Below are 25,450 nucleotides of genomic sequence, written 5' to 3'. Positions count from 1 at the left end.
TCATTTGTTAATTTTATTTAGTTTCAAGCTTAGGAAGAGTGACCAGTATTTAGTCTTAGTCCCATTTCTTCATTTTATTTAGCCAATAATCTTAGGAAGCTCTTTTTTTTTTTTTTTTTTTTTTTTTTTTTTTTTTTTGTCTAAGTTTTTGCTAATAAGGCAATAACACTAAATTACCCCACAAAAAATATCCATTTTAGTGCATCTTATATAAGGATTCTTTTGAAGTTTTTGACGTTTATTATTTTTTAAATGCCATTTGAACATTGTTTTCATTGTCTGTTTGGTAGTCACATACGAATTTAAAACCGATATGCCATATAAATATTTTCCCTTTTGATCACTTCTTGTGACTTCTGAACACTATAAAAAATAAATTAAATTTACAGCTTAGGGGAAAACGTTTTAACATTTTTGCTGCTTGGATTAACTTCTTTTTTCCTTTCACATTTAGATTTCTTCTTTGGTATATTTTCCAGGTGTTTTAATATGCCAAGCTGGATGCATTTTGGAAAATTTAGATTCATACGTTTCTGAGCATGGGATGATGATGCCTTTAGACTTGGGAGCCAAAGGAAGTTGTCATATCGGTGGAAATGTATCAACGAATGCTGGTGGTATACGATTATTACGTTACGGAAATCTTCACGGTAGTGTGCTTGGTGTAGAAGCGGTATGTCCCATAGATTTCTTGTATATTCAGGAGTGGCGTGTCTTGGTCAAATTCAGTTTAGTACATTTGATTGTGTCTACAGTTTTAATTTACCATGTTTACTCGCGTAATAGTCACACTTTTTTGTATCAATTTTTTAATGCAAAGTTCCAACTGCGACTATTACGCGAGGAAAGCTGCCCTTCAATTATCGCTACGATCAAAACAATTTCGAATTTTGATACATACGGCATTGTGTCAACATAAAAAATAAAATATAGCCTACATACGATAAAATATTAAAACTTATAAAACTTAAGTCATAACTTATCGATTCGTGGGAGACAAATATATATATATATATATATATATATATATATATATATATATATATATATATATATATATATATATATATATATATATATATATATATATATATATATATATATATACTTGGCAGCAGCGTTGCCAGACTCACAGCTCGGAATTATTCCAAAATCTGATCGAAATTATGCTAGATTCGGTCAAATTATGCTAGATCCTCATAATTACTAATTCAGGAGTTTTAAAAGAAAGAAAAAACGAAGTTGAGATACGATAACGTAACTTAAAATACGCAGAGCGCAAGAATGCGTGGATGGAACTCAATACTTCACTCACCAAAGCTTTAACTCAATAAACTAGTGCAGTCGTTGCCAGATTCAATGGCGTACCGTATATATCGTATAAATGAATGCAAAGTGTTTGTTTACATATTTTGAAAGAAAATGACCTCGTAGCATAAGCGGAGTTGGGAATTGTCTGCTGGGGGGCAGATTTTTGGTCGGTCTCGGACCTTTCATTTCAGGAATAAAGATGGTCATGAAGTCAAAAATAAAAATGGTGAAGTTGTCAAAAAGTTGGGAGGAGAATGGCTCCCATAGCTCAGCCCATGTCTCGCAGTTAAAGGATTAGAAAACCATGGGTGGAGCCAAAAATAAAAAAAAAAGAAAGAAAATCCAAAGCCGTTTCTAACTTACTTCGGAAAATAATACTGTCTGTATGGTTTACCGACTGTATGAATGAATGGGAGAGGATACATTTCTGCCGTTCTTTTTCTTCCCACGACCAATTAATTTCTCATCTCCAGGTTTTGCGGCTTTTTGATAAACTTGCTGAAATTATGCTAGATTTGGGCAGGATGCTAAAAGCAAGATGCTAGATGCTAAAGACATGCAAATTATGCTAGATCTAGCATCATCATGCTAGATCCGGCAACACTGCTTGGCAGTGGCACAAAAGGACGAAATATTTACATAATCAGGAAAGACATGAATAAGAAGTACACAACACCACAAAGAAAACCCACGCACAAGAACTATCAGAGCTGCCCATACATGCGAAAGTAGTTTTGTCGCTTTGGCGCCAGAGGCTGTCTGCCAGCCAAGAAGTGATTTTTGGAATCACAATCAGATGTTTGAAACCCTCAAGGTAATACGATGGATTGCCAGAGCAGATGAGGTGATTGTAAACAGGTGCCATACTAGAATATGAGTCATACTTGGAGGGGGTCGAGAGCGGAAGTAGGTTGCCTGACCTCTGTTGACAGATAGGTCACGATGTCATGTGTCAGTAAACATGAAAAGTTCTTTTACTCGGACTCGCCCAAGATAAGCAATTTTAAAGAAAGTCTCATTCATAATGACAAAGGTCCCGTAGACTGAGATTTTAATTCGAGAATTTTTTTTTCGAATGTTTTTACTTCAAACTTAAGGTGCGACTATTACCCGAGTAAATACGGTAATATACAGGACATAAAACTTGTGTTATTTTCTTACTCAAATTATTTATTTTAGTTTGATATTCCATAAATCATAAGGAAGATGATAAATTTCCATATAGAATTAAACAACCAGTAGGTGACAGTAGTGTACACAGAATTTCATCACGAGGGGGAGGGTTGAAGCAGCCAAACTCGTATTTTTTTGAGCACGCCCATTTTGTATAAACATTTTAATGTAGCAGATGTTCGTTTTTACGTATGTTATTGATGAACTGGGGGCTAAAAACCATCCCCAAAATTTCCCTTGTTTATGCCACTAGTAGATAAAAGAGTAGAGGTAAATAAGAATGAGGAACTGATGCAAATTTTTATCATTTTCAAACGATGCGTCACGATGGAAGAAAGCTAGAACAGTGTAAGAACTATTTTTTCGGAATTTGATAGCCAGTCAGTTGCAGTTGCTTGGTAATGTTTCTTTATGACCAAAAATACAAAGTAATGCGGCATTAACTGTGAAAACTTAAATTTTTTAGGGGGATGTTGTACAATTTTAAATTACACAGTGTACCAAAAACAGGCAAAAGAAGAGGAAAAAATGATGGTTTATCATATAGCACATAATATAGTAATGCTGAAAGTAAAATAAAGAACAAGTTTACTTTACCCATGGTAAGATTCTAGTAATTAATAAGAATGCATATTCTTTGTACACTTACATACTAAACCAATGAATTTGTATTCCCAGCGACTTCGGAATGTCCTGCTGTGTGCTGAGCAGCTAGTGTGCTTGGCCCCGGGTTCAATTCCTCTAGGAGAGAGGGAGGGCGAATTTCGTTGTTCGCTTTAAAAACCGTGAGACAATAAAGGAAAAAAAAATACGTTTTGAAACTGCAAGTGTATAAAGTTATGACTTTCTTATTACCCTGTATTCTGTAACATTCTATTCCTGACTTAAGTTTACCTTCAATAGTGAAATGTTAGAGAGTAAAGTGTAATATGAGAGTGATTGATTTTGACCACATATCACTTACCTAAAAGCCACATACGTAGCCATAGCCTTTCCTAAGCGCTATATCGCTAGGGAACTTGGTTTCAGTAACTTCACAATGGATGAGTGATCTCGGTACAATTTTTTCAGTAGCCTGTTGAGAATATGATTGTATCTAAGATAAAAATTCTGTAAGATAATTGACTAATGTATAGAGAAGTTGTTGAGAAAGGAATACCGTACGATAGAATCCAGTTTTGAAACTTATTGTTCTTTTGACTGAGCCTTCGTTGTTAGCTTATGTATCAAAACTTGCAGCATTCTCGTATGGATTAAATGCTTTTATTTATTTTTCTGTCTCTTCCTCGTGGTGAGCCACACGTTCTGTATTGTTTTCTGTCTTCGAACTTCCATTTCTCAGGAACGTTTCTAATTTCGACTAAAATTCGCAAGAAAGCTCCCTCGTGGCTAAGCGGTTAGCGTACGCGCCTTTGGCGTGGTAGACCCGGGTTCGATTCCCGGCGGTAGCTCATGTGGTTCGGATTCCACGTTAATCAGTAGGTCCACGTCTCATATAGCCTCGCTGCTGAACGGGACGCTAAACTAAAATCAACTCAACTCAAAATTCGCAAGAGTTAATTGATTACTTACTTAGCCCGGTAAATTGTTTTTGAGATCGATCAAACAGTTGCCCAGAATTGACAAATGTCTCAAAAATAGCTTCAAAAATGGAGACAATAATTAACGTGGTGTAGAAATATATTTGTTCTCTTGCGATAAACTGTACTGGGAGGCAAATATTCTTAAGGAGAAAAGCAGTGGCGGCTTTAGCGGGTAGGCCAGGTAGGCACGGGCCTACCCAAAAATTTTGAAGAATATATAAACGCTAAAAGATACAATAAAGAGTAAATAGATTTTCCTTTGTTTATATTAATGGTAGATAATTATTTAACTAATAATGAACCACTACTGTAAAAGTAATTTCCTACTGTCATTAATCAATCAAATTTCTGTATGTATCCATAAGCGAGGGAGCAACCCTACCCAAAATTAAAATCCTTAAGCCGCCCCTGGAGAAAAGGTACAACTCATAAGAAAATTTGTATACCGAGGTATTGCGTGTCCTCCAAGAAATTATATCTCCCGGTACAATCTTTCGGGCATTGTAATTATCCAATTACACCAGCATACTAATTATGGTGTGTTTTTTAAAAGAAATATTTAAATTACACGTAAGGTACGGAAAGGAATGGGCAGTAATGACATCAGAAGAAAGGTGATCAAAGGTCACCCATTGTGATACTATGTTCGAAAGGAACTAAAAAAAAATAAATAAATAAATAAATAAAAAAAAAACAAAAAAAAACACTGATCTCAGATTTACTTCCTTTAATGACTGTACAGCATAAAATCAAAACTTCCCCCGTAGTTAGAAAAGGAGCTCATCTTGTATCCGGTGCCTTTTTTTTTTTTTTTTTTTTTATTCATATTAAAACTTAGGATTCGATACTTCAGCCTCGCACTAGGGCCATGATCGCGAACACTCGTACGCAAACTGCAAGAAAGCACTGAGATATTATGAAGTTTTTAATCCTGTACTAACAAAACACTCGAAGTGTCCACAAAAGCATAAAAAAGTATTTAGAACTTAACAGTTGGAACTATAGTGCTTTATGAACACTTGGAGTGTTTTGTTAGTACAAGATTAAAAACTAAGATTGATTTCTTCCAGTTTGCAACCATGGCCCCAGCGCAGGCTGAAATATCGAATATTAATTGTTAATTAGGGATTTAGAAAAAAAAAAGAAAGAAAGAAAGAAAAAGAAAGAAAAGAAAAGCACAGGATGCAAGGTGAATTCATTTTCTATGTTAAATATGCATCCTAGAGTTCTTCAAGGTATTTTTCGCGGTAGTTGTAGAGCTTTGCTAGTGATTCGTGTTTTGTAGGATATCATTTAATAATTGTACTGTGAATTGTATAGTTAACATCTCTTGAAATATTTGCGCATAAAATCAAATAATACATTTAAGTGTAAGTACTCAGATATAGTATGTACTAGTGATATATAGTACTAGTGATAGTATGTACAGCTTATGATTGAAAAAAAAGTTTAATCAAGTGTATGTCGTAACTTCTCATTCTCATTATTTTTCTTTCTTTTCTTCTTTAACTTTCCCCTTATATCTGGCAAATGTAAAAATGACGTCTCAGATTATTCTGATCATGTTAATTTTGTATTTAAGTGAAGCTTTTCAGGAGAGTGTGCCGAATTTATAGCAATCGGCAGAGAAGAGCAACTTTTCTTTTCGGAAATTTGAAAACACTTTTCTTCTTCTTGTCAACAGGTACTAGCAAACGGAGAAGTTATAGATTGTCTAAGTAGTCTGAAAAAAGATAACACTGGATATCACTTAAAGCATCTTTTTATTGGTTCTGAAGGGACACTGGGTTTTGTAACTAAAGTGGCAATTCAATGTCCAACGAGTCCGAGAGCTGTAAATGTGGCGTTTTTAGGTGAGTATTTTTTTTAACAAATTATAATACAGTACGTAGTTACTTTATTTGTCATACAAAAGAAAGAAAAAAAAAAGCCCGTGAAGAAGTATGACCAGCCACATGGCGCAGATTCAGCTGATAATGCATGTATAAGCTGTCAATGCTGTATGTTTGGTCTTCTAAACCGGGATTGCCTGCGCCTTAATTCAAGTAATCCTTCTCTTGCATTCTAATATTTCTTTATCACTGAAAATTGTACCCGGAATGGGTATCGAACTAACCATTGATCTACCGGGGAGTACAGTAATATTACCTTGACCAGATCTTGAAGCTGAAATCCGGGTCACCTTGTATGATCTGCTCAGATTTCCATTTTAGCATGTTATTTTTATTTGTTATATCCCCCTAACATTGCTATAATAATAGTGACACTTAGAAAATAGGCTATTTTAAATATAACATCTAGGAATACATGGTTTTAGTCAGTGTAACATGCAAATGAGTTAAGTACAACAATTAACGCTATTTAATGTAACATGAAAATGAATTAGGTACAACATTTAACGCTATATTGTCAAGTTAATGCAAATATAGAGTACAAACGAAGGATATTTACCTTGCAATTTACATGCATTTGTCAGAACAATGAATTTCCTGTCTTATTTTACATGAAGTAATCATAAATTTCTGAGTAGAAGTAATGAAAGTATGCTTTTACTATGAGCACTGCTTTAATGTTTCCACATTAAGGCGACTTTCTTTTTTCTTTTTCTTCTTTCTTTCTTTCTTCTTACAATACATGTTCATTAGGCTTAAGATGTGCTCAACATAAGCATTTGTTTCAGAAACATCCACAAACAAACTCCGCCATTTTGCCAATGTTCTCAGTAATCATGCGGAAGTCTTTGCACGTTTGTAATATTTAAGTGTTTCGCAGAAACCGGAACATTTATATATCCCAGAGAAAATGTTCTCGGTACAGCTAGCGGAAAACCAGAAATGTCTCGTAAATCCGGGAAATCTGCTCAGCGTAAATAATGTGTATATTTTGTATATATATTGTACTTACATAAAATAGTTCCTTTATAGGTCTAACATCTTTTGAAGATGTGTTAAAGATTTTCAAAGGAGCAAAGAGGAATCTAGGAGAGATCCTTTCCTCGTGTGAGATGATAGACGAAGATTCGTTGGAATGTGTTACCACTAATTTGAAACTCCAGTCTCCCATTGAAAAGTATCCATTTTACGTTTTGATAGAAACTTCAGGATCTAATAGTGCCCATGATGAGGAAAAATTGACATCGTTTTTAGAGCAAGTCATGGAATCAGGAATTGTGAAAAACGGAACAACAGTAACAGAACCTTCTCACATAAACGTAAGCTTATTATTTAAAATACAATTTATTTATTTGGAGTTTGTTTTCAGTACCGAGTTATACAGAGTATATCAAAAAAGATTTTACAACTTTGAAAACTCGTAGTGATTTATTCATTTATCTTATAGACATAGTTTTGGTGTCATTTTGTAGCAAAATACACCAACTTTTGATTCATGTAGTACACTAATTCAGAAACAAGCCACCGCAAGGCAGTTGGAGCAAAGATGGTTGCCTTTACTGGTCCCGAGCATGCTATCTGTGTGTTTTGGTTTGAAGAATCCAAGTCTGCGACAACTATGCAACGTAATTTTCGTACAAAGTATGGTAAAAAATCCTTCGTCCCCGTACGACTGAAGACGTTGTAGAACAAGTCAGACAAAGCTTTCTGAACAGTCCTACAAAATCAACCCGGCGTGTCTCTTGACAACTGGGCGTCCCACACATGACAGTTTGGCGCAGGGGACTCTCGGGATAGCTTTTCTGCTCTCATTTTTCCCAGGATACTTTGTGGTCGATGACGTCACGGGGAGGTATAGCGGTATTTTTCAAAATAAGTGAAATTCTGCATAAACAATAACACTACTGTTTCAAGATGGGGAAAAGTTATCTTACTTGTGCAGTAGCTCATTCTAATAACATAGGAACATTGAGATAATATATAGACCCTATATATTATCTCAATGCATAGGAAGCAATACAAACGAAACAATGTTCCATCGATTCCCTAAAAATGATGAACTTCAAAGAACATTGATTTCCCGCTGTAAGCGAAAGAACACTTTTAATGTGGATAATGCACGAATATGTTCTGCTCACTTTTCACCAGAGGATTATCAAAGAGTTTGAAAAAACGAGCTTCTAAGTTTCCTGCAAAAGTAATGTTTAAGATCTGACGCTGTTTCTTCATTATTGATACCAAATTGGCATGGGGAAAAATAAACTAGACACTAGTTAAGTTGAAAAACAGGTGTGTAACAACAATATTAATTTTACTTTTATGACATTTGTTTCCCGTGTAACGTGGGTTCCTGTCACCACTGCATGGCGCGTCCTCAGGTTGCGGATCGAGGAGAAGGCCTCTAGATATAGAGGTTAGCTGCGAATATACTGAATAAGCAGTCGCGGACAGACGACTAGGAGTGGTCCTCCAGCTTGGGGGTTTGGGTAAGGCTAACACCCTCATCCTGTAAAAAAAGGTACTTGTTCAGAAACATTCACAAAAGCCTCGGACAAGGACTGATAACTTGGCACGACATCAGCAAAAGAAAATGGACATGAGATTTGGAACATGGAATATTAGAAGTCTTTATAGGGCAGGCGCGTTAAAATCTGTAACGAGTGAGTTAGAGAAATACAGGATGGACTTAGTAGGAGTTCAGGAAGTTAGGTGGGAAGGAAATGGATCTGAGAATTCCGGAAATTTTACGTTCTTTTACGGGGAAGGAAATAAAAATCACCAGTTAGGAACAGGGTTTTTCGTTCACAAACGAATATTACCAGCAATTAAACGGGTTGAATTTGTTACTGACAGACTTTCTTTTATTACTCTTAAGGGACGGTGGTGTGATATTATTGTTTTAAATGTACATGCTCCAACTGAAGATAAGGGTGACGATATAAAAGATAGTTTTTACGAAGAAGTGGAACGGATATTTGACCAACTCCCGCGATATCATATGAAGATTCTATTAGGGGATTTCAATGCGAAGGTAGGACGAGAGGATATTTTCAAACCGATTATAGGGAACGAAAGTTTGCATAAGGAAAGTAATGACAACGGTGTTAGACTCGTGAACTTTGCAACATCCAAAAACCTAATCGTGAAGAGTACAAAATTCCCACATCGCGACATTCATAAATACACTTGGACATCACCAGACGGAAAAACACATAATCAAATTGATCACGTTTTAGTAGATAGAAGAAGACAATCTAGCATAATTGACGTCCGGTCGTTTAGAGGGGCTGATTGTGACACTGATCACTACCTGGTAGCAGCGATAATACGGGAGAGATTATCGTTGAATAAAGGTAATACTCAATGTCCGAAAACGGAGAGATTTAATTTAAAGAAATTAGAAGAGAGCCAGGTAAGAGAGGAATACCAGATTGAAGTTTCGAATAGATTCTCGGTTTTAGAAGACTCGGAGTGCACTAGTGTTGAGGATACTTGGATTGAAATTAGAGATAGCATTAAAAGTTCAGCAATAGAAAAACTGGGACACGCGGAAATACGTAGGAACAAACCATGGTTCGACCAAGAATGCATTAAACTAGTAGAGAAGAGAAAACAGGCAAAATTACGGTGGCTACAAAATCCGAATGAAATAACTACACAAAATTTCGCAGATATCAGGCGGGAAACTTCCAAAACTTTTAGAACAAAGAAACGGGATTTTTTGAAAGCTAAAATTAAGGAACTTGAAGATAATAGTAAAAATAAAAATATTCGGGACTTGTATAAGGGGATCAGCGAATTTAAGAAAGGCTATCAACCTCGTGCTTATATATTAAAGAAATCTGACGGAACAGTTCTCACTGATACGGATAGCCTCTTAAATAGATGGAAAGATTTCTTTGACGATTTGCTGAACACGCAGCCAAAAACTAATGCGCGTGGAGAAAAGGAGATACACACCGCAGAACCGTATATTCCAGAACCCAATCGAATAGAAGTGGAAGCCGCTATAAAGAAATTAAAGAAACACAAATCTCCGGGTGTAGATGAAATTCCGGCTGAGTTAATTTTAGCTGGAGGCGAAAAATTGTGGAACAAGATACACAAACTCATTCTCCTTATCTGGAACAAGGAAGAATTGCCACAAGAGTGGAAAGAGTCAATCATTGTTCCAATTCACAAGAAAGGCGACAAAACTGACTGTAATAATTATCGAGGCATTTCTCTTCTGTCAACATCCTATAAAATCCTTTCAAATATTCTGTTAACAAGATTGACCCCATACGCAGATGAAATTATTGGAGATTATCAGTGCGGATTTAGACGAAATCGATCAACTATCGACCAAATATTTACCATTCGCCAAATACTCGAAAAGAAGTGGGAATACAATACCCCGGTACATCAACTATTTATTGATTTTAGAAAGGCTTACGACTCGGTTAGGAGAGAAACATTATACAACGTTCTTACAGAGCTTGGAATACCGAGAAAGCTAATTAGATTAATTAAGATATGTTTAAGTGAATCCCAAAGTAAAGTCCGGGTGGGAAAATTTTTGTCCACGAGCTTCCACGTCGAAAATGGCCTGAAACAAGGAGATGCGTTGTCGCCATTATTATTTAACTTTGTGCTGGAATACGCCATAAGGAAAATCAAAGATAGCAACCAGGGCCTAGAGTTGAACGGCATTCACCAGGTTATGGCATATGCTGATGATGTAAATTTAATAGGGGATGATAGGAGAACAGTAGAAATAAATGCAGAGATATTATTAAACGCTTGCAGGGACATGGGTTTAGAAGTAAATGCAGAGAAAACTAAATACATGGAAGTGCGTCGGGACCGTAATACGGCAAATTGTGGAGGCGTTAAAATATTAAACAATACTTTTGATAAAGTGGATACTTTCAAATATTTAGGATCAATATTAACAGACGAAAATCATATTCACGAAGAAATTAAATGTCGACTAAAAGCAGGGAATTCGTGTTACTATTCGGTTCAAAATCTCTTGTCGTCGCGAATTCTGTCGAGGAATTTGAAGTTTAAAATATATAAAACGATAATCATGCCTGTTGTTCTGTATGGTTGCGAAACATGGTCGCTTACTCTGAGGGAAGAACATAGACTGAAAGTATTTGAGAACAGGATCCTGAGAAGAATATTCGGACCCAAGAGGAACGAGAATGGGGAATGGCGGAAGCTTCATAACGAGGAACTACATAGTTTATACGGTTTACCCAACATTGTTAGGGTCGTCAAGTCTAGGAGGCTTAGGTGGGCAGGTCATGTAGCTAGAATGGAAGAAAGTAGAAACGCTTTCAAAGTCTTGACTGGTAGACCCATAGGAAAACGACCATTAGGAAGGCCTAGGCGCAGATGGGAGGATAATATTAAGATGGATCTCGCAGAGATAGGAATACAAAGTAGAAACTGGATCCAATTAGCTAAGGATAGAAGTCAGTGGAGAGCTTTTGTGAACGCGGCACTGAACCTCCGGGTTCCATAGGCCATAGAGTTAGTTAGTTAGTTTTTAGTTAGACATTTGTTTCTGAGGGCCTGAAGCTTAAGGAGTTTATGTACGTAAAGTGAAGTGGAAGGGGGTATCAACGAGAATATAAATGTATACCCTCATATATTCTTTAGTTTAAATGATATTCGTAAGTTTTGTTAAGTATCTGAAACATTATTCTAGCAAAGAGTTCAAAGTGCATTTGAGCAGAACATTCATAGGAACCTATTACGAACCGAACCTTACCTAACTTTACCTAATCTAATCTTGTTCAACCGAACCGTACCTGTTACGTACAAATCACATTCATTTTATTCCTTCTTGAATGCCACATCGTGTGACAAAATCATTTGTTCTGATCAAAGTGCACTCGTACTATATTCTTATAATTGAAGGGCTGGCCGAGAAAGGGGGCTAAGCCACAAAAACTAAATTCCGATAAATCGAAGGGCAAAGTGTAAGACAAGTAACTGCAAATTTTCCCCTGTGAAGGTGGTTCTTTTATGTATATATACCACTCTATAGATATCTGTGCAACTTATAACCTGTAATACATACTGTAAAATGTTTTATATTGAGTAATAAACAAATATTAGTAATGTAAAGGAAATATTTTGCTGTCACGATTTCTGACAATTTGGTTAATACACACTAAATACACCGGGTTAGGTTAGATTTATAATCTGACCTAACTTAACATAACCTAATGAAATTAGGTTAGGATAGATTCGGTTATATTAGGTTAGGGTAGATTAGATTTCTAACATAACCTAACCTACCCTAACACAACCTAACCTAATTTGTTATTGCATATTACCCGGAATCTCTGAAATTTTGAATAGTGTTTGCTTTATGTATTTTACTACCTGAAATGCTCTTATTGAGAGGATTGGTTTATGGAAAGTATTTGAACTCTTTCCACCCTTAGAATTTACGTTGCAATGAAAGTGCAATGACAAAAATCCATAATGCCACCCCTTCCCCACGCCCAAAGAGGATGAATTTGGTTTTAAACGGCATCGGGTTGGTCACTATTCATTTCAGTGATCCTGAAAATCATGGACTGGACACCAATTTCGGCTAAGTTAGTTACTCCTGGCTGCATTAAAGTACCAAAAATCGTTAAAGTTGGTTGAGGAGAAGTTAGCAATCAAACATTGTTACAATGAATAGAAAATGCCCCCTCTTTCCTTAAAACGGAAATTTTCAAAAACAATGGGACATGTTTTTCTTTAAGCTTAATGAGGAGTTTATATACCGAGTTTCATCTTCCTAACTTGATAGGTTCGTGAGATACTGTATTTTAGGTACAAATTTTGAACCCCTTCTACCTCTTAGGATTCGCCCTTTAATCAAAGTAATAAGGGCCAGGTCAACTCATGTACGGTACTAAAAATTATAAAAATCGATCCAAAGCTCTAGAATGAATTAGCGAGTAAACATATTCATTTTTATTTGTATAGATAATTAACCATTATTGACGATATTTATATATTTATTACATTATTGTCTCATCTGTGAGTAGAAATAACTCATTATTTGTATTTGGAAAGACAAGGAATATCATAGTTATGTATTGAATCCAGTTTTGCGAATAAAGCGCGAAGTGTAACAAGCAGGCAAGCGAAAACAATTTTCACAGATACCTCCACATGATGTCACGGACAGGGAGCCAATCAGAACGCTAATCGCGAACTGGGGCTACCTGTTATTTTATATACCTTGGTTTGGCGTGTGTTGAGAAAACGGTTGCATCTCAAACCATAGAAATTGCAAATGCTGCAAGAATTAAAAGACACTGATATAACTGCTCGTAAGGAATTTTTGGCAAGAAATCGACTTCAAATTGAGTGTGTGCCGCATCACTAATTAAAGCCACATTGAATTTCTTTAGGTACAAGGTAGAAAACTCGATGTATTTTGCTACAAAAATGACACCAAAACTATGTCCGTAAGCTAAATAAATAAATATGTGTTTTCAAAGTTGTAATGTTCTTTTTGGTACACCCTATATTGATATGTGAATCTAGTTTAAGATGGATCCAAAATATATGAAGTCCCAGCGCGGATTGAGTCCGGATCTTCTATTTCAAGAGGTAAAGATGCAACTCTTTCGTGACTTTACGGTTAGCATCCCGAATTCTATTTGTGTGTTATGGATCCCACGTTAAGCTGTAAGTCCACGTCTCATATAGCGTTGGTTCTGAAACTGACGTTAAACTTCAAACAAACTAATCAATTTAGTTAATGAGGCAGCTTTTTAAGTGTTAATGTTCCTTCTTATAATGAAACCTGTATAAGTTACAAGGTAACAGATGTAACGATGCATTAGTTTATTTTACTTTTTGGATCAAAAGATCAAATATATTTCAATCAAAAATTTTCTTGTAGGCCTTATATCTGAAGAACTACATATAGTGTAGCCAAACCCAAACTATCACTTAACTAGTGTGATAAGCTTATTCCGTAGAAAATACGAAAACTTGATTTAGGGGTCCGTTCAAAAATTTTGTAGCCTCTGATTCAAAAACTAATTATTGGCCAAGATCGAAATCTTTTTATTTATTTATTTATTTATTACTTTTTTTTAACATTCCTAAGATTCTTGGCCAAGATCGCAATCTTTTGGTCAATGTTTTGGATTATTCCTAAAATTCTTGTTTAAAAAATAAAATAATGTATAAGGATATACGAAGTAAGTAGATTTACTAGGCTCAATCTTCCTGAATTTTCACTCGTGAGGGTTGTCACTTTCTTTCGAGCTTTTTAGCTAGAAATAAATTAAAGGTTTGGTAAGTAATTAGAAGGACAAGTTCTAATATTTACCATAAATACTTCAAACTGTTAATTAATAGTCATCTTAAGTTTATTGTATTTCACAGCTTTTCTTCTTTTCCCATCTTAATAGAAATGTACTGCTGCTGCCTTTTACAGTATTAAAACAAAACTTAATACTTCAATATCTACAAAATTACAATTTCAATATGACAATAGTAAATATTAATCACTAACTGAACAACTAGTTGTGGTAGAATTATTGACACATTTATGATTTTAACTGAAATTTTTGCGAGCTTTCAACAATATCATTTTATCCACTAATTAGGTAACCTCTTAATGGTATTTGAAGACAAATTAGTAGTGCGTTTGCAGTATGGTTTCGTAAATATTCCTTTCAATCCGTGTTGAGAGTGAAGATATGAGGGTGATAAATGCCGTAGTTGTGGGCAGAAAGTATCCGGTGTTTAGATGCTAACAGGGAGTTAGCATGGAATTGTTTTATTTATCGATAATCGGGCTTTTCAAATATAATGGATGTTGTATATTGAGAATTATTGTATTCTTTTGATATTAATGTAATAGAAAATGTTAATAGCCTTAGAGTGGTTTGATTTTTATATAATATGCTGTAGGAGTAATCAGGTGAGAACTGCACAAGTACAAACGTTAAAATAGACAGGCAAAAATCTGTGTTGGAGGAATCATTGCGATGTATGCTGAGCCATCATTGGTATTGATCTTATCTATAGTTCCTTTTCAATTGTGATCTAATATCTCATATATGCAGCCAAGAGAAAACATAAGCTATAGTTAAGAAAGGTTAAGATTGACTACCCTGATCTTTTTCTAACACATTATGATTTGAACTTGTGAAAGATTTGTTGTTTTCAGATAAAAAATCAAATCTGACCGAAGCGAACACTTACATTCTTAGGCCTGTGTTACAATTCAACAACATGTCATACCCTTCGTTAAAATGAGTCTGATAAAGGCAATAATTGAATGCCAAACTGTGACACAAATTATTAAAATATAGGTGACGCAGATTATTAAACCGAACTGTGACACAAGTTATTAAAGTATAGGTGACACAGGTTATTAAACCGAAGTAAGTGACAAGGTTATTAAATCAAAGTGTGACATAAGTTATTAAAATATATAAGACACAGGTTATCAAACCGAATTGTGACAAAAGTCATAAAAATGTAGGTGACATAGGTTATTAAACCGAACTGTGACAGATTATTAAAGTATAGGTGACTCAGGTTATTAAACCGAAGTGTGACACAAGTTATTAAATTATAGATAACATAAGTTATTAAATCGAAGTAAGTGACAAGCTTATTAAATCGAACTATGACAAAAGTTATTAAAATATAGGTGTTGGCTTTGATCAATTTCCATTTTTATGTAAGTAATACGTAATTCTGAAGAAGCAAGAATGAACAGTATTCCGTATAATTTTGTGTTAAGGTTTGTCGTAAATGTTATTTATAGAAATTTTCTAAATATGATTTTTAATCATTGTCCTTATATTCCTTTCTAACATCCCAATGAATCTGCTTTCGCCTTGACACGTAATCTAATATACTCCATAACACACTATTTTATATAAACACGTTCTGAATAAATGTAGGAAATCAGGTAATAACTTTCCTGGAATTATTGGTTGTTCTGTTGAAGGTGAAGATTAATAAATTCATCGAATACAAGTTCACATAAACAAAAATTAGTTGTAGTAACTAATTATTCAGTTAGTGATTTTTTGGTTAATATTAGGAAATACTAAGACACCACTAGTGCAGTTTGATGTCTTGGAGAAATAGGAAAGAGACTGAATGCTCTTAAACGCTTGCTGATAACATGTTGAAGGCGGCAAGCATCAATATACTGGTTTTAAAAAATCGCAAAAGATTGAAGCTTCAATAAATGATTGCAACAGGAACATTACTGTATTTGAAGTTGTTATAGCCATCATGGTATGTTTTTTTTTATAGAACGGAAGCTTAACCATATGGAAAACGATTTTTCATTATACTGTGCAGAATCCATGAGATCTGATAGAAACAACAGTGTATGTTTATTCAAATAAATAAGCCATTGGCGAAGGTGGGGGTGCCTATTCAAACTTTCGACATTAATAAATATTTAGACATTCCTGAGTCACAATTTGATAAAATAATTAATTAATAATTAACATTTTGTTAAAAATATTCATTGTACAGTTTAGAACTTGACCTTCTCACTACTTAGCTAAAACTTAACAAACTTGTAAATCATTCCCAGCGAAATGACTCGAAAGAAAGGGCAGTCTCAACAACTGAAATTTCAGCAATTGCATACAAAAAATTAGGACATGGGAGCAATTGTTTACTAATTTTAATTCGTAAGCAGCTGACAGTAAATTCTGACTCAAATTAATTTAGCAAAATCATAACGTGTGGGTACATGGAGGAGACTTTACGCTACCATATGCTTTGCGAATAGGAAATATTTTCTAATATATGGAAATAAGTTATGTATGTTTGATAACCATCAGCCAAACAGCATTATTGTTAGAGTAAGTCTTTTGTATATAGAGTTAGAAAAATCTTATTTATATTGAATCTTCCTATTCCCTAAGGCGTGCAATTCTTGGTTGGAAGTTCGTTTAGTCTTTGAGGATTTTCAAGAGGAGAATCCAAACAGTTTTAGGTGCAAGGATTTGTGTGCAGAAAGTTTATCGCTCACCCCTGTTTTATCAAGCGAAGATAGTATTCCAGATGTTAATGTTTTATTAAATGTGTGTAAATTTTGCTCAATAAGAAATGAACAATATTGAAAATAAAATATTTGACTTATACCTTTGTTATAATTAGTTTTAAGATTAAAAAAAAAAAAGTATTATTATGAGATTACTTTTCCCTTTTAGCACATTTGGCAATTGAGAGAGAGAATAACAGAAGGTTTACTAGGAGATGGCTATGTGTATAAATATGACATATCGACGCCGATACCAAAGTTCTATGAAATTGTTCCTGTGTTAAGAGAACATCTTTCAGATGTTGATGTGATACGATGTTGTGGGTATGGACACATCGGTAAGTTAGTTGCATAAGTTTTTTTTTTTTTTTTTTTTTTCAACAAAGAAATAATTTCGAAAATCACTTATTAAAAAAAGTAAATATCTGCTTATGATAATACGTTGAATAATCCAGGTTGTCAGTGTTTTGAAAGAACTTCCAAATTGCTAAATCATACTGGAAATTCATTCTTGAAATTACAGAGAATACAATTTGGTGATTTAATTAGTTAAAAAGGGAAATTTTTGGCAAATCCATTGAGCAGCTCGTGTATTACCGTTTCAAACGACTGGTTGAATGAACACTCGCTTTGATTTGTTATGAATATACACGAGAGCGTTCAGGTCAATCCAGGGCTTTTTGTAAAAAATAAATAAAGAATCATAATAATCTAGGAGTAGAAACTACACTTGCTTTTCCATATAACCTCCTGTTACAGTTACATGTTCATTCTAGCGTTTAACTAATACCTGGGAGGTTTCGGTATAGAAAAAAAATTACGTATGTCTGACCATTTGAAGGAAGCCTGGTTCATTTTATCATGATTGTGGAAATATTGATCTCCGAGGAATTCTTTTAGGGGTCCAAACAGATGGAAATAATGACCTTTCTTGTCATAGCGGCCCTTTAATTCAGTGTAGACTTTAATACTTCTGTGTCCGTCAAATGCGGCAAATTGTTTTGAAACCCAGAGTTTTCTCACTTTTCGGAAGAATAAATGGTCCCGAATTATTGTGTTTACTGTTCCTAATGAAGGATTACATGCTTTTGCATTTTCACGACAGGTAATGTGACGATTATCAATGATAAAATACAGACAGAAATTTATAGCACATTTTAGTATAGAGAAAAGACAAGTTTATTTAAAAGTAACTTAGTGTTAATATGTCTTCCACTTTGAATTTCATAATCAGTGCTAGTTCAGAGTTCTTCTTTTAGTACACTTGTCAGTACCAATTCCCATTTGAACAGATTTACCGAAAATGACGCTACAGCTGTATTATTAACTACTGATACATCTTTTTAAATGATTTTATGTAAAAACACGAATAATAATAATAAATAAGTAATAATAATAAAACACGAATAATAATAAATAAGTAATAATAATAATAATAGAAGAAGAAGAATAAACTGTTTTGTATTCTTTTCCGAGGGTTATTATAAGTTGGAACCACTAACGCAAGCTCCAAATAGGTTCTTTTTAAAATGCACAACGAACTGATTTTCGTTATAACGCATCCTCTTGACTCGCAAATTCAATTACAAATCAGAGGAGAAAAGTTCGGAACTGAGACGGGACTCAAACCTGATTCTCCGATATACCGCGTCCTTGCGCTACCTGTTACTTCCCTGCACATCCACACATCTTTCATTCTTGATATCAGTGCTCATTTTCTCATAATACCGAGTTTAACCACCATTATGTGTTTATTAATATAGGTACTGAGTTGTCCAAGCACGAGAGCAGTTTGTGTAGTCCATGTATTTTTGGTCTAGGAATTAATTCGTGCGGGTGGACAAGAGATGGCGCAACGAACGGAGCGTCCCACAGTTCCCTGTATCCACACATGTGTTGCAAACCCCTGTCATCGCGTATCGTTCGTAGTATAGGGCAGTGGATTAAAGCGTCAACAACACCAGTTTGTAGTTAAGTGAACATGGCGCAATTTGTGCCTGATAAAGTGTTTTTGCGGGGTGTCCTGCTGCATTACTTTAACATGCAGAAAAGTGCGACTGAAAGTCATCGTATTTTGGTGGAAGTGTATGGTGACCATGCTCTAGCTGAGCGAACGTGTCAGAAGTGGTTTGCACGGTTTAAAAGTGGTGATTTCGGCTTGGCAGACCAAAAGCGAGCTGGACAGCCAAAAAAATTTCAAGACGAAGAATTGACAGCATTGCTCGAGCAGGATTCGTGTCAAACGCAGGAACAACTTGCAGCAGCATTAGGCGTTGATCAAACAACAGTCTCCAAACGCTTGAAAGCCATGGGAATGATTCAAAAGATGTCACATTGGGTTCCACATGAATTGAAAGACAGAGACGTTGAAAGACGAAAAACCATTTGCGAATTGCTGCTTCAACGACAGAGCAGAAAGGGGTTTCTGCATCGAATTATTACGGGTGATGAGAAGTGGATCCATTACGAGAACCCTAAACGAAAAAAGGCCTGGGTGAAACCAGGTGAACCAGGTCCATCACAACCAAAACGAGATATTCACTGTGCAAAGGTTATGCTGTGCATATGGTGGGATATGAAAGGTGTGGTGTACTATGAGCTGCTGCAACCGGGTGAAACTATGAATGGAGAACGTTATCGACGACAATTAATGCGTTTGAAGCAAGCTCTGGCCAGAACACGACCAGAATGGGAGAACAGACATGATAAACTTATTGTTCAACATGATAACGCTCGCCCACATGTCGCAAAACCGGTCAAAACCTATTTAGAAAATGTCGGATGGGAAGTTTTACCCCACCCGCCGTATTCACCAGACGTTGCTCCTTCGGACTACTACTTGTTCGATTGCATGAACAACGATTTGATTGGACAGCGGTTTACTTCTTCAGAAGATATCGAAACGTGGGTCTCTGACTGGATCACTTCCAAGGATGAGGACTTCTTTCGCCACGGAATCCGTACATTGCCTGACAGATGGGCGAAAGTGGTGGCTAGCGATGGACAATATTTTTCTTAAGGTATTTATGTATTTTGTGTTTGTACTACAGCTTCAATGTGTGCGTACCAACCGCACGAATTAATTCCTAGACCAAATAGTTGAAAGTATGAGCACCAATTAGGGTTACCAATCGTCCGAGTTTGACCCGGACATTCCGGGGATTCATTAATTCGGCCGGAGTCCGGAACAACACCTACTACTCCGGACGCCAAATGTCCGGGAATATGAAAATTTATAAATCTACATTTCATATCTGTATCATAATACGTAAGCCATAGTGGTTCAAAGAAGCATTACCGAGTAGTTTCATAAGTCTTGTCCATTAATTTTCTGCTTCAGAAATTTTAAATACCGTTAGCCTTTAAAAAAAAATAATAATAAATAAGTAATAATAATAATAATAGAAGAAGAATAATAAACTGTTTTGTATTCTTTTCCGAGGGTTATTATAAGTTGGAACCACTAACGCAAGCTCCAAATAGGTTCTTTTTCTTTCCATTTTGTGCCACAACAAAAACCACTTTCCATTATTGATTGTAATTGACAGAAACAATGAAGCGGCAATTTTTGTCATTATTTTTCTAAATACGGAATCCTTTTGAAGCGAAATGACGTCTGTATTAAGCTATTAAAATTAATCTAATTGTAAGTAAATATAGTTACTCATGTAACATTTCAAGTGACTTACATAGTAGTGAGGGTGATCGACTGAGATGGATAGTTTGTTCCTGAGCTTGTGTAAAGTACGTAACAAACAAAGGTTGGAAGACTAGTTTTCAACTGTTCTTTGTTTTAAGTATGTGTCCTGATAGTAAAATTGCTTCAGTGAAAGTATTGTTGAAATTTGGCCTTCTAATTAGATATACGACTTTCAGTAAACAGCAATAAGCCTACTAGTTGTTCATCCTGTTGATGTTTATGTAATGTAAGCCTGCACACATTCTCGAGTTTTTATTGTGCTTAGTTCAGACTGTGTTGTGTAAAATGTCAAAAGCGAATTTTTGAGAATGATAATGACGATAGTGAAAGTGACAGTCCTTGTACTTTATCTTGGAAAAGAAAAAGAATATGTTCGTATAAAAAAGATTGGAGGAAATCATATACTTGGTTGTGTATTGGAGACAAACGTGAAAACGCAAAGTGCAAGGTATGTTTAAGTACATTCCTAATCAAATGGAATGGTCTGAAAGCCATGAAAGCGCATGAATTTTTCGAGAAACATAAAATAAAGGCACGAAGTGCGACAGAAAGTAAAGTGTTAACTAATTTCTTTGTACAGAAGAACACTACTGAAGAAAATAAGGTGACTCCAGCTAAAGTTGCACAAAGTAATTCATCATACTCAGCACTGTTATTCTTATCTCTCAATGGACTGTAACTTTAAACTTGCTCCGAAATGCTTCCCAGATTCAAAAATAGCTAGTGAATTGTCCTGTGCCGAACAAAATGCGAGAGTATAGTTTCTATGTTTTAGCTCTTCATTCGTACTAATACACAATAACACACTGAGCAAGGCTATGTGATAATATGTAAAAAACAGTATCACGTAACAGTTTCAACCTAAACTCAAATGAAGAATAGAGGAAAACCGATTTAAAGAAGTTCTGGACACAGCTAAGGGGAAATGGATACAACGAAGAGGATAAGATCACAAGAGACATAGCAAGAGAGGGAAAGAAAGAGGAAGAAAACAAGAACAAAAAATGGTTTGGAATAGAAAGCCTAGGCAAGGAAACAGAGAAGATAAAGGGAATACTTCGGAAAGCAGGAATTAGGACGTACAGGAAAGGAGGAAGCAGAATAATTGAATTAGTAAGAAGAACCAAGAGAAAAGCAGTAGCGGACAAAGATCAAAGGGGAGTAATATATAGAGTAGGATGCGCGGAGTGTAACAAAATTTACATAGGAGAAACAAAAAAGAAAATGCAAGAAAGGATTAAACAACACCAGGATGATGTAAGATTGAAAAGGGACAACAATGCGATATACAAGCATCACAAAGAGACAAACCACAGGATAGGATCGGAAGGAGGAGAGGTCATAGAAGCAGAGGACAGAACTTTGGTGAGAAAATGGAAGGAAGCTAGGGAGATTATGAGGGCAGGAGACAAGGTGATGAATTGGAAAGCAAGATTCTCGATAAATAAAGAGTGGGAGAAGATTCTGCTTAAAGAAGAAGAAATGAAAAGGAAGAAAGAAAGAGGAAAAATTAATAAGGAAAATAAGGATAATTAGAGGACAGAATGTATCCAACCAAAAAAGTAAACTTTTAATTGGACACGTGTGCAGCTAAAAAGTGAAAGTGAAAGCCACACAAGTGTTATTTTTAATGAAGGGGCGGAGCCTAATTAAAAGTTGATCTCCGGAGACAATATAAGTGATGACCAACTCCCAAGCAGCCAGAAGGAGTGGAAGTCTGATGAAGACACAGTTATTGTGTTGAAACTGTTACGTGATACTGTTTTTTACATATTATCACATAGCCTTGCTCAGTGTGTTATTGTGTATTAGTACAAAATGGAAACAAGGCCTGATAGAATAGTTATAGGACTCTTCATTCGGTGGAAATCATTAATGAAAAATTGGGCAACTCCTATTTTTCAATTTCAAGTGATGCATCTAACAGAAAGAATCAAAACCTTTTCCCTCTTTATATACAATTTTATTCTAAAGATGGAATTTCTACCCGAGTTCTAGATTTTTACGAAGACAGCAATGAAATTTCCAACGCAATTGCAGATCGCATAAGAACTATTTTAAAAAGCAACAATTTGGATATCAGAAATGTAACGGCATACACAGCAAACAATGCAGCTGTTATTTATGGGATACACCGATCGGTTTACCAAAACTTAAAGAAAGACAATTCTAACTTGATCGCTGCAAACTACAACTGTCATGTTATTCTCAATGTAGCTAAACAAGCCGGCAAAGCTTTTGGTGCCATGGATGTTGAAACATTATAACATATATAATGAATTCTCAATTTCAGCAAAAATTGGTGCTAAGTTAAAGGAATTCTATGAGCTTGTTGAGTTACAATGGCAAAATATTTTACGTCACGTACCAACGAGGTAGCTTTCTCGTTATCCTGCTCTGACTCGTCTGTTGCAAAAATGGCTCGCCATTAAATCTTATTTTTTTAGTTTGGGGAAGACTGTGATCCGCTAATTTGGAAATCTGTTTCCAGTGGCTTCGAAGTGATAATTCAGTAACTCCAGAAGAAGCATACCTGTATTTGTACTACAATATTTTGGGCATTTTCCATAGCAGAATCCTGTTGCTTGAAGAAAGCAACTGTTCTTCCCCTGAGTTGTTTGAAATCATGAAAGGTTTGTTAAATGAACTTCAGAAAGGTTGCATGATGAATTTTATTGCTTTAAGGTTAATTTGTGTTTCAGGGAGCTTCTACGTAAAAGAAAGAACAACTTGAAGAGTAAATTTAATGGATTCTATCAACGCGCTATCGACTACTTACAGCAGTCTTTTGATTTCAGTGATGTAAATCTTTGAGTTTAAGTTTTGTGTTCCACGGTTGTGAGTGATGTAAATCCTGTCTTATTGATTTAGCAGATTTAAGTTAAGAACTATGCTGGAGTGGTCACATCTTGAGGAAGCAGTGACTAAATTAAATTTAACGGAACAAATAAATGTGGATGCGCTGTACTCTGAATTTGTTCCGATTAAAAAGGTCTCGCTGATATTATCTGCAAAAAAAGACAGTCCATGTGAAACGAAGTGGAATCTCTTGTTTCAGAAATATGGAAATGAAATTATGCCAAACTTGTACAAGTGGGTTCAATTTGTATTATGTATGGTAAGTAATGGTTTTACCGAACGTGTCTTTTCTGTTATGGGAAATATTTGCTCCGATAGTCGCAATCGCCTAGATGTTAAGAGTTGCGAAAGCAGAGATACAATGTAAACTTAATTTTCTCAGAACTTCTTAGAATTTTATGACTATTTAATGAGAAAACCCTTGCTTTTTTTTTCAATGCAACTCCAGGATTGCTCTCTCTAAAAGTACACTTTCTCACTTATTCTCTTTTACCTTGTTACGCTAATAAAAAAATAAAAACATACTTTTAATATTGAGAGTCGATCCTTGCTTGATGGCGTAGTGGTTAGCGCACCAATAGTAAGCTGGAGGCCCGAGTTTGCTTTCCCGCTTATTCCTGCACATTTTCACTTGGAATATTCATGTAATAGAAAGGTTAGGTCATAACGCACAGAAGTTAGTAAAAGGTTAGGCTATATATAAAAAGACACGAAGTGCGGAGAGATGGATTCTACCCAATGAGCAAATTAGATTTAGTATTAACGTCGACTAATCTTGCACACGTCTGTTGTTTAATAACTGCCAAAATTTTCAATGACTCTCATCTTCCTCAGAGGTGTTTTCTTGCCCAACCACGGACTGCAAAGCAACTCATATCTTATGAAATCAATTTTATAGAAGTATCAAACAAAATATATTTCTTCTAGAAATACAACTTATATGCACAATCACCTTATTCTGAACTCTTTATGAAATCAAAGCTTTCAAGGTTGGTACAGATGTATTATATACTTACAACACTAAAACAATGAAAAGTACTAATCTACTTGTGAATAACTCCTCCCACTCAATAGATTTTCTACTGCTTTGGCTTATCATACGTATCAATAAAGTAATACTGCCTTATCACATTTTGATTGAGGAATCTCAATCGATTGATTCATAATTGATTACCACACTTTTTTTTCTGTTGCAGGTGATGGCAATCTTCACTTAAATGTCACTTCGAAAGAGTACGACAAGAAAGTACTAAACAAGCTAGAACCCTATGTATATGAATGGACATCAAAAGTGAAGGGAAGTGTCAGTGCAGAACATGGGCTTGGTTTCAAAAAGAAGCAATTTATTCACTATTCAAAATCTCCAAGTGCCATCAACGTTATGAGAAACCTCAAGAAATTATTGGATCCCAAAGGAATACTCAATCCATATAAAATGTTACCATAAAGAATACGTTAATAGTTCGAATACAACTCTTGGGATGGGACATGACTGAGTTTAAGTAAACACGCTATTAATAAGAAAACTACTTTCATGATTTAAGGACTAATATTCGGTGCTAAACTTGAAGGTTATGGATTTTTTTTTTTTTTTTTTTTTTTTTTTTTTTTTACTATTGTTTTCTTCCTCACTGACAAAATAACTATATTTGTAACTTCTACATCTAGACGTACCTTTACAAGCTACTAAAATAGAAAATATTTTTTCCTGGCTTGCAGGATATTATCGGAGAAAAGACTTCAAACATGTGGAGGTAAGAAGTAAAGCAAAAATATCTGGATATATAATTCTTAGGAAAGAACATTGGATTCATAAAAGCTTTCGCATTACATTTTTTTTTTCTGCAAAACTCTTAAAGCCTTATGCAGAATCGTTTTGACGTACGATTAGCGT

The 25,450-nt window shown here is 35.2% G+C and overlaps 1 protein-coding gene across 2 annotated transcripts in view; it reads left to right on the top strand.

Moving 5' to 3' along the window:
- D2hgdh (D-2-hydroxyglutaric acid dehydrogenase) overlaps positions 1-25,178 on the top strand; it is a 31,972-nt gene extending 6,794 nt beyond the window's left edge. For both annotated transcript variants that reach the window (XM_081737047.1, XM_081737048.1), the window contains exons 4-8: positions 480-673; positions 5,752-5,920; positions 6,992-7,278; positions 17,167-17,335; positions 24,753-25,178. In XM_081737047.1, the coding sequence (XP_081593173.1) occupies positions 480-673; positions 5,752-5,920; positions 6,992-7,278; positions 17,167-17,335; positions 24,753-25,003 (1,070 nt within the window). In that variant the 3' untranslated portion in view covers positions 25,004-25,178. The remainder of the gene's footprint in view (positions 1-479; positions 674-5,751; positions 5,921-6,991; positions 7,279-17,166; positions 17,336-24,752) is intronic.
- Positions 25,179-25,450: the final 272 nt, after the last annotated feature.

This window comes from Thermobia domestica, chromosome 13 (assembly GCF_964235325.1).
Source record: "Thermobia domestica chromosome 13, izTheDome1.hap1.1, whole genome shotgun sequence".
NCBI lineage: Eukaryota > Metazoa > Arthropoda > Insecta > Zygentoma > Lepismatidae > Thermobia > Thermobia domestica.
Note: the sequence above shows the minus strand (reverse complement) of the source record. Positions and strands in the feature narration are given on the sequence as shown.